Source organism: Calidris pugnax, unplaced genomic scaffold (genome assembly GCF_001431845.1).
Source record: "Calidris pugnax isolate Ruff unplaced genomic scaffold, ASM143184v1 scaffold167, whole genome shotgun sequence".
NCBI lineage: Eukaryota > Metazoa > Chordata > Aves > Charadriiformes > Scolopacidae > Calidris > Calidris pugnax.
Window position 1 is genome coordinate 2290028 of NW_015091045.1, and position 10145 is coordinate 2300172.

Consider the following 10145-nt stretch of genomic DNA (forward strand, 5'->3'; position numbering starts at 1 on the left):
GCCTTCAAAAGGGGAAAAAAAAACCCAACCCTCTTGAGATCAAACCAAACATGAACCAAAAACTTCTTCCAGTTAAAACAAGGGCTGCTTCTTGAAGCCAAAGGGTCTGTCTTTTTTTTATTATTATTAATTATTATTATTATTATGATAATTATATGTATTTTTTTTTTCCTTGGGCTGATTTTGGCGCTGAGCCCTTAGGGATGCCCCACGTTGAGGCTGGCCAGGAGCGGTGCTGAGCTTTTCCTCGTGTATTATTATTATGATGATAATTATATATTAATTTTTTTTTCCTTGGGCTGATTTTGGCGCTGAGCCGTTAGGGATGCCCCACGTTGAGGCTGGCCAGGAGCGGTGCTGAGCTTTTCCTCGTGTCCCCGTGCTGGTGGCAGAGCTGGGGTCGCTCCCGCTCGTCCCGTCGCCTCGTGCCTGTCATTTCCGTGTCGCAAAGGGGGTGCTGCTCCCGGGGACAGGACCCTGAGCCCCTCTCCACGGCCTCTGCGTTGGGGGAGCATCCCCGGTTCCGGCCGTTTCCCAGCCCGGATTGTGGTTCACAATCGATGCTGCTTGTACGTACGTGTCGTCGGTGGTTGGAAAGAAAAAAAAATGCCAAAGAGCAGGATCCGCGTGCGCTAAAGGCATTTTTCTTTGTACATTTCTTAAAATAAACAACCGTAAACGGTCTATGATTACGATGCCAAATGCGTCGGTGTGTGTTAGAGGGAGAAATGTCTACCCTGGGCCTGGGAGGGGTAAATGTCCCCTCCCTTTGCTCCAGGGTAGGTGTGGGGAGCCTTTCTGCATGGCTTTGGGTGGACCCGCCATCCTCAACAGGACCTGGTGGTCCCACGCTGCACAAGAGACCCCCTGCGCTGCCTCCAACCCAGCCCAGAGCTTCTCCTCTGCTCATGAGCCCAGAGAAGCTGTGGCTGCCCCATCCCTGGAGGGGTTCAAGGCCAGGTTGGAGGGGCCTTGGAGCAACCTGGTGTGGTGGGAGGTGTCCCTGCCCAGGGCAGGGGAGTTGGAACTTGATGATGTTTAAGGTCCCTTCCGACTCTAACCATTCTGTGATTCTTTGAACAAGTTCCCCTGGAGCCCTTGGTGCCTCACGGCAATGAGCTCCATCTCTAGGAGCCACAGGAGATGCTGCTGCACGTTCAACCAAGGAGAGAGGTGGGCTTGGAGGAGGTGCAGACCCCCATACCAGGCTCTGTGAAGCCAAACCTGCCCCACCAGCCACGCAGGAGCAGTTCAGCATCATGGGGAGAAGGTAGCAAATGGGCAAAGGAAGTTTCTACATCAACATGTCGTTGAAGGAGGAGCCACTGACGTCCCCGAGGGCCATGGCATGGCCTCACTGCTGTGTTTTTGCTCTGGCTGGAACAGCTTGTCCCAAGGATGGCGTAATTCAAGTTGAGCATCATGGCACCCACGCAGGCAGGAGGCTGGAGGAAGGAGGTGGTGTGACCCACCGTCCCTGTCCTCCAACGGCGGGGGAAAGGACAGCAGTGAAACCCAAGCCCTGATGAATAGGAATGGGTTGGGGAAGAGCACAGCTGCCTGGCAGAGGATCTGGGGAGCCAGGGTGGCCCAGGGGAAGAGACATAGGGACACAAGACCCTCCCTGTGACCCTCCTCCTCCTCCTTACATCCTATGCTATGGGGCACTGCAAGCACAGGATTGACTGAGCCCCTCTGGACCAGGTCTACCTGTTTGAGGGTGCCAAGGAACCTGTAGGCCAGGCCGTGGGGTAATTTGGCCACTGTCACTGCAAACCCTCTTTAGTTTGTGCCCTGCTTCTGGTTTTCCCCCATGGGACTTTCCCAAGAAGCTCCAGCATCCCCACCTCACTCAGTGCAGCTCCCATCTCCCACCCCAGGCTTGATGGAAATCCCACAAGTGCATGGACATCCCTGATGGTTTTGCCTTGCTGGGATGTCATGGCCAGGCTGTGCTTTTCCAGCAAGACCAGAGGTGCCAGCAGCAAGGACCAACATACAGCACCATGCCCAGCATGACCTGCCTGCTTTACCAGGAGAAGGCACCTCTCCCATCATCTCTCTTCCTCTCCTGGGGCCAGCTTTTCTCTGGAAACCTTTATTTCTCCTTTTTCTCGCTTCACATCGCCTCACACATAATGTGGGGCTCAGTCTGGTTCCCAGCAGCTGCCGGATGCTCAGAACTGGTAAAAAACCCACCAAACCTGCAGAAGGTGAAGGTCTGGGGAGGCCCCAGGCAGAGTCACCGGGGCTCTGGGGACCAACACAACTGGCAAAAGTACCCAAAGGTGTTTTTCACATGGATTTACAGTTCAGTGCTCACCCGCAGCTGGTGCAGGGCTGCGGCCGGAGGGCACAGCATGGACGGAAACCGTATTTCTGCGTCGGAGCAGAGGGGGACAGAGCTCACCTTGGGGTCCCACCTTGGGGTGCCATCTTTTCCTTCCCTGGGGAGCGGTTGTCTCCAAAGGACTCATGGAGAAGGGTTTCATGGTAATCAGGGTGTGAAGGAGCGGGCCTGGCTGGCATCCAGGGAGGTGACACCTCACTTTGGTCATCTCTCTCCTCTTCTACATTTCACCCTTCCCTGGAAGAGCAGCTGTGGGGACTCTCTGGGATGTTGGGGATGGGAACTGGGGGGAACCAACCCAACATCACCCCTCAATGAGCAGAGATTAGAAGCCCCACAAACATCCCCTCATCCCACCCTGCTCCTGCTCCAACTCTTGCCACTGGACCACCATCACCTCCTGCACCCATCACCTGAGGAGCTAAACTGGGGGGAACCTGCCCACACTGCTGTGGAGCTGGGGTACAACCCTGGGGGTAACCCCCATCCTTTACCCCACCTCAAGGGATGTGACAACACCAATGGTCACCTCTCACTCCCTGGGCACATCACCTGGACCCACACCAGGTTTTGCAGCCCCGAGTGCTTTGCAGGTGGGCTCATCTCAACCACCAGTGGTGGGCACCTCCATCAACGGTGGCCACCACGATGAGCAGAGCCTGGGGACACGAGGCTTGGAGGGTGCCCAGGGCGCAGGCACCGGCTGCCCCAGCGTCTGCGCCGCATTCAAAACCGGCCCCGAGGGGAAAGTCCCCATCGAGGAGGATTTACATGAGCAGGAAAGGGGCCGTCTCACGTAGCGGCAGCTTCGCCATTTTTAGGTTGGGAGGCCAAGCCGGTCGGAGCGGCCGCTGCGTCCTGCAGAGGCGAAGGCTGGACAACTGGATGTTTCCCCCTCTCTGTTTGAGGTGAAAGATGGCTGATTTCTGCACCAGGCTGTGGGTGCTCCAGGCCAACCTCTGGCTGATGGCCCTGGTCACAGGTAGGTGTCAAACAGGGGCTTTGAAAACGCGCGCCCAGGGGATGCGCCCAGGCTCGGTGCCATGAGGGGCTTCACACAGGGATGGCTTTAAATGCGTTAGATTTAAACTTTGCCACTGTCATCCTCCATCGCTCGGAGCCGGGATGGACCCACGGGGGGTCAGGGCTCAATGTCTGCCTCGGGTTTGGGGTTTTGCTTCCCCTTGGGGTGCAGGGATGGGACACGACTGTCTCGCCCCCAGCACCCAGCTTTCCGGGGCGGGCGGGTGGCCTCGGTGCCTGCCCAGCTGTGGTTGCAGGTGTCAGGAAAGAGAGGGTCGGGTGGTTTTTTTTCCCCATTTAGTGCTCTTAGAGGCCTAAGGATGGGGCCAGCACATCGCCAGGGCCATGGCCAACCCACGTCCCTGTGCTCTGTGGGGTTCAGTGCACGGGAGCGGAGGAGAAATGGGAGGAAAAAGGCTTTTGGGGGTGATTTGGGGTCCCTGTGTGAGCATCCCCATGCTGTTCCTCTTTGCATCCCCACAGAGAAGTAGCAGCTAAACCCAGGACCCATCTCCTGTCCCTTTCCAACTCCTCTTGCTCGGTGCAGGGACACCCTCAAAACCTGCAGCAGATCCCACTCTCGGCTGGGGAAACTCGGGAGAAAGGGCATTTAAAGGGTTTTTGTATGCCCCCCCAAGTCCAGCAGGGATTCGGGGTCACAGGGTTTCATCCTGGCTCTCATGATGACTTCAAGGGAGGGCAGGGGAAGCTCAGCCCACCCATGGGCCTAAGGATGGGGCCAGCACATCACCAGGGCCATGGCCAACCCACGTCCCTGTGCTCTGTGGGGTTCAGTGCACGGGAGCGGAGGAGAAATGGGAGGAAAAAGGCTTTTGGGGGTGATTTGGGGTCCCTGTGTGAGCATCCCCATGCTGTTCCTCTTTGCATCCCCACAGAGAAGTAGCAGCTAAACCCAGGACCCATCTCCTGTCCCTTTCCAACTCCTCTTGCTCGGTGCAGGGACACCCTCAAAACCTGCAGCAGATCCCACTCTCGGCTGGGGAAACTCGGGAGAAAGGGCATTTAAAGGGTTTTTGTATGCCCCCCCAAGTCCAGCAGGGATTCGGGGTCACAGGGTTTCATCCTGGCTCTCATGATGACTTCAAGGGAGGGCAGGGGAAGCTCAGCCCACCCATGGATGCAATGGAAATCTTGGCTTGAGGGGTGTGAGGGCTTTTAGGGTGAGGAACCAGCCTGGTCTTTGTTTAGAAACACCAACAAAACATGGAGAGCAAAGGCCTGTGCCCCAGCTGGGCTGGTGGCAGGGACATGTACCCAGTGCCCAGTCCAGACAAGGTGCATCTCCCCATCTCAGAAAACAAATGAGATAAGGCTGGAGGGGGCAGTTTGCCTGCAGCGATGTAGGTGCTGGAGGGCAGCATGGACCTAGAAGAGACTCTGGGGCAGGGAGGGGACCCCATGGCTGAGCCAGGAGGTCCCTGCAGGGCGAAGGTCTGCGGGTGGGTGGCAAGGCAAAAACTCAGGTTGGGGAATTGAACCTTCCTTCTTCTTCTTCTCCTTCTCCTTATTCTTAGAATGATAGAATCACAGAATGGTTTGGGTTGGAAGGGACCTTAAAGATCATCTAGTTCCAACACCCGGCCCTGGGCAGGGACACCTCCCACTAGACCAGGTTCTCCTCCTTCTCCTTCTCCTTCTCCTTCTCCTTCTCCTTCTCCTTCTCCTTCTCCTTCTCCTTCTCCTTCTCCTTCTGTCTCCTCCTTCTCCTTCTCCTTCTCCTCCTTCATCTCCTTCTCCTCCTCCTTCATCTCCTTCTCCTTCTCCTTCTCCTTCTCCTTCTCCTTCTCCTTCTCCTTCTCCTTCTCCTTCTCCTTCTCCTTCTCCTTCTCCTTCTCCTTCTCCTTCTCCTTCTCCTTCTCCTTCTCCTTCTCCTTCTCCTTCTCCTTCTCCTTCTCCTTCTCCTTCTCCTTCTCCTTCTCCTTCTCCTTCTCCTTCTCCTTCTCCTTCTCCTTCTCCTTCTCCTTCTCCTTCTCCTTCTCCTTCTCCTTCTCCTTCTCCTTCTCCTTCTCCTTCTCCTTCTCCTTCTCCTTCTCCTTCTCCTTCTCCTTCTCCTTCTCCTTCTCCTTCTCCTTCTCCTTCTCCTTCTCCTCCTTGGGAGTGAGTTCTGCAGCTGCCCCAACGTGCTAGAAGGTGGTGCAGCCCCCACCTCCATGCCAGCTTCCCCGCGGTGGCATTTGGCGAATATTGATCGAGCGGATGGAGCTGGGCACTGAAGCGATGCAATAAACAGGGCTGGTCCTTCCTGCCCAGCTGCAGCAAGAGGAACCGAGGCACAGGGGCACCAGAGCTGTGGGCTGGGGCACCCATGGGTGCTAGGGGGTTCCCCGCTTCACCCCGTTTCCAGCACTGCATTGTAGGAATCCAGCATCCAGCCCCTGTCTCTGGGGGCTGCATGGTCCCAGGGTCTGAGAACCTGGCCATCAAGGGGCTCCGAGATCAAGGAAGCCCCAGCAGGGAAAGTTTTTCCTGGTTGATTCAAAAAACGTGTAAATAACGAGGCGTGAGTCCCTCTGAGAGGGCACCAGCCTGTGGGAATATTAACAGCAAAGGCAGGTTTCACCGGGACATCAACCAGAAAGCAGCTTAGAGAAAAATCAGGAGATGGGACGCAAGTGGAAGGGTTTGCACCCAGATCTCCACTGCTCTGGGTCATCTCAATGGGGCTCTGGCTGGTGCTCCCAAGCACTCCATCCCACATGGAGTGGGCAAGAAGGACTCATGGGATGTGCCATCCCATGTGGGACACCCTACCTGGGCTTGTCCTACCTTGGCCACTCCCTCAGGGTCCTTCTCTCTTGCAGGTGGGATCTCAGCAGACAAGAGCAGCACCACCAGCAGCACAGGTAACCTCCCAGACCCACTGGGCTCTTCCCTACCTGTGTCCCCCGGGTCCCTTCTGTCCCCACTGGACCACATCACGAAGGTGCTGGTCCCCTGCAGAGCTGGAGATGTCCCATCACCCACCACCCTTCCCCACCACAGAGGCAATTCCCAGGCTGTGACCTCCTCCATGGCACGTCCCCAGCCCTGCACCTTCCTCTCCCTCTGCAAAGCTCAATCCCTTTTGTCTTTGTGAAGAACACACGTGTTTTTCCTCTGTGTTTGCCCAGCACGTTGCGTGAACAAGCCGTGCCCTGGGACAATTCCCACCCAGGGGGTATCAGGCATGAACTCCACAACCCAGACGAGCCCTCAAACCCACCAGCTCTGGGGCCAAAACACAGGCAAAAATACAAAATACAGCAAAATGCAACAAATGTAGAAGCACGAGCATGGGTGGGGTCTGTCCTGGCAAAGGCTCCGTGGCGCGTGTCGGCACAGGGTGTAATTTTGGAGCCAGGACTAACGAGATGTACGAAGGGAGGGGTGGGAGCAGCAAAAAAGTGCTGCTTTTTTGGGAGCGAATGAGAGCGAAGCCATTCCCACAGAAAATCAGTTTCCATTAAAAGCACGTTTTCACCAAAAGTTCTACCCCCGGGTGATGACTCACCAAAACAAAGCTAAACGCTCAAAAGGAGTGTAATCCATGAAAATGGAAAGCTCTTGATCTTTGTGGGGGCAGGTCTCATGGGACAGGGTCCTTGCTGGCCGTGACCACCCTCCCTTGTCCCCTAGCAGATAGCAGGTGTCCCATCGTGCAGCAGCAGCCACGCTACGTGGCGGCCAAGAGGAACACCCCGGTCTACTTCATCTGCTACTCCAAGGAGCCCCACAACATGCAGTGGTACAAGACCCTTGTCCCCTAGCAGATAGCAGGTGCCCCATCGTGCAGCAGCAGCCACGCTACGTGGCGGCCAAGAGGAACACCCCCGTCTACTTCATCTGCTACTCCAAGGAGCCCCACAACATGCAGTGGTACAAAATGGAGCCCAACAGCGATAAACTGCACAAGCTGGAGAACACCTCCCGCTACAACATCGAGAGGAGAGACAAGTTCCTCAACTTCACCATCTTCAGGATCACCAACGAGGACAACGGCATCTACGTGTGCGACAGTAAGAACCTCATGGAGGAGAAGAGGCAACCGCACCTGTGTGGGACAGAGCTCAGAGTCTTGAGTGAGTGGGAGCCCCCCATCCTCCTCCTCCTCCTCCATGCACCCCAGGAGATGCTCCTTCCCCTTCTATCACCCTTTCCCCCTCCATGTGAATCCCAAATCATGCTCCTGTGCACCCACCTCTCCCCATGCTTGTGGGACCCCCTCAGATGTAGATGCTCCATGGCCCCCCAGAGGTTTCTTTGCTCATTGACAGCCACCAAGCAGCAAGATGCCCTCCCCCTGTTTTTCCCTGGCACATCCATCCCACAGAAACACATCCCAGGGACTGGACTCCCATAAAAAATCAGATTTTTTCCTGGTCCTGCCCAGTGGTGGGTCCTGGCCAAGGTATCTCATCTCAGGGCTGGTTCCTGATGCCAACCCCTCTTGCAACGCTCTCTTCTCTCCCAAAGGGGAGGGCATGTCACCCTGGTCCCCCCATCCCCTCTGCTGACACACAAACCCGTGGCCATGCCAACCTCATCCCTGTTCCTCAGGAGCCCAGCACGGAGGTGGGACTTAGGGCTCTCCCTGTGCTGCTGCTCCCAGGTTACAACATCCAGCAGTTCCAGAGCAGGAACACCCTGAAAGACGCCATCATCGTCATCCAGTCCATCCTGCTGGTTGTCTTCATCAGTGTTCCCATGCTCCTCTTCCTAGACAAAGTAAGTGATGGCACCTCCAGCCCATCATCAGAGGCATCTCCAGACATCAGCCTGGGATGTCCCCAGGGGCAGGACACCACTAGGGATGGGGCTGTTGCATGGGAACGTGATGGGCTGCTTGAGTGGGGAATAAGTGTCTCAAATGGGGTGGGGGGGGACAGCCTGGATTTGCACGTGAAAGCTGGTGGACCTGGCCTGGGGGGACGAGTCTGGGGACAAGGGACAGAAGATCCCAGTGGGTGCTGGGGACACTCAACCTGTGACTCTCCTCTCCATAGGGTGAAGAGAAGGAAAGCCCGGAGGAGGACCACACCTATGAGGTAATGCATCATTAATTATAGAAATGCCTCTGTAATATCAATCTGAGCCTTGAAAGAGCCGGTTGTGCCCTTGCTGGGTGTCTCCTGGGCTCCACCAGGACCTGCAGGGCATCTTCCTCCCAAGTGCTTGTTGCACATCAGCCGTAAAGAGCTGCTTGTAAGACCAAGCCAAGTTCTGAGCCCATCCAGCCATCTATCTCCACCTTCTCCCCTCTCAGAAGCTGCCCCAATCTCCAGGGAAACAGCCTAGAGATGGGGCCCTGCTTGAAGGTCCCAAGGGGGGATGCGCTGTGGCCAAAGCCACGGTCCCCTTTCCCATGTCTCAACCTCCTTCTTCTTGGCACAGGGCCTGGAGGTGGAGCAGATGGCCACCTACGAGGACATCACTCCTTTCCGGGACATGAAGGCCAAGTGGACCGTTGGGGAACACCCAGGTGAAGAGTGAGGTGTCCTGCACCCACCACCAGGCCGGCACCGGTGGCACGGCTCCCTGCCAGAGCTCTGATGGCACCCGTGGGGATCAGCCCCCAGCTCCTGGCCTGGACCACAGCTCTGATGGGTGCCTGCAAACCATCTCCAGCAGCCTTGCGTGGAGCTCGGGTCCTGCTGCCCTTGGGTGCTTGCTTTGTCGTGTCCAGGTTGTGCCCACCAAGGCTGCCCTGTCGCTCTCACCACCCTGCTGATGAACCCCTAAAGCCTACGTAGAAATTAGAAGCTACCTGCTGTCCCCCCAGTAACAAACTGGCCCCAAACCCCAGGCAGTCCCACACCACAGCGCTGAGCTCCTGCGTGGTAGATGCCATGGAAGTACCAGTGTGGGTGGTAGGTCTCCTCCAGCCCCACCATCCCTGGGAAGGAGAGGACCAGGCATGATCACTCCCCATGCTGCAAGGACCCTCCTTGGGCTGCAAGACCCCGCTGCAGTCCAGGCAGAAGAGCCAAGATGAGCAACACCATGTGGGTGTTGCATAAAGTGGATTTTGGGCCAGTCTTTAGCTCTCAAGCCGTGGACGTGTCCAGCAGGCCAAGCTGGCAGTTGTCTGAGATGGAGGATCCTCCAAAAGCACCTCTTTCTCCCCAAAGACTCCAGGAAAAGCTGGGGAGACAGCTCTCACTCGGAAGGTCTTGCACAAGTCTTGCTCCACTCTAAGCTAGAGCCGGCCCGTGTCATGAGGACATCCCCTTGCTGAAGGACATGTCCCATCTCAGAACATATGGGAAGGATGTAAATCGTGGGACGCAAATGTCCATCTGCTTTTTCAAGCCCTAATAAAGGTAATGGGTAAATTCACATCCTGTTCTGTCCTGACGTGCCCGGTCCAGGGGTGTCCCATCACCCTGGGGCCAGGATTGGCAGGATGGATGCCTGAAAATAAGGAGCAGCTCTTCACGGGTCCATCTTCGCTAGAAAACAAACTTCACCTCATCAGGCCTCCGAGCAAAAAGCCAAGAGCAGACGTGGGGCTCTCCTGGAAGTTCTCACCACGCACTGGGGAGACCTCCACAGTCCCAAGATGTCAGCTTGGGATGAGGGACAAAGACCATCACCAGGAACCAAAACAGAAGAAGAGGGCCCAGAGCCAGGAACTCCTCTCCCGGCTACATCTGCTCTTGCAAGAGAAGCTAAAAACCATCTGGTTTTGTGAATAAAAAAACATCTTGACGGGGAAGCAGCTGTGTGGGGCTTAGGGGTGGTTGGGGGATCTGGAGAGACACGGTGGGGTTGG

General features: G+C 56.3%; 1 protein-coding gene across 1 annotated transcript; it reads left to right on the plus strand.

Moving 5' to 3' along the window:
* The first annotated feature begins 3186 nt into the window (after positions 1-3186).
* CD79B (CD79b molecule) lies at positions 3187-9709 on the plus strand. Its single transcript, XM_014956495.1, has 6 exons — positions 3187-3332; positions 6196-6237; positions 7144-7452; positions 7983-8098; positions 8377-8418; positions 8765-9709. Exons 1-6 carry the CDS (start codon positions 3266-3268, stop codon positions 8861-8863), a joined length of 675 nt encoding a protein of 224 aa, XP_014811981.1. The 5' UTR covers positions 3187-3265; the 3' UTR covers positions 8864-9709.
* Positions 9710-10145: the final 436 nt, after the last annotated feature.

Excerpts from the sequence above, each read along its gene's own strand:
- CD79B (XM_014956495.1), top strand. The coding sequence starts at position 3,266 with ATGGCTGATTTCTGCACCAGGCTGTGGGTGCTCCAGGCCAACCTCTGG. Across the intron at positions 6,238-7,143 it reads CAGCACCACCAGCAGCACAG|ATAGCAGGTGCCCCATCGTG; the intron begins GTAACCTCCCAG and ends GTCCCCTAGCAG. Across the intron at positions 7,453-7,982 it reads GACAGAGCTCAGAGTCTTGA|GTTACAACATCCAGCAGTTC; the intron begins GTGAGTGGGAGC and ends TGCTGCTCCCAG.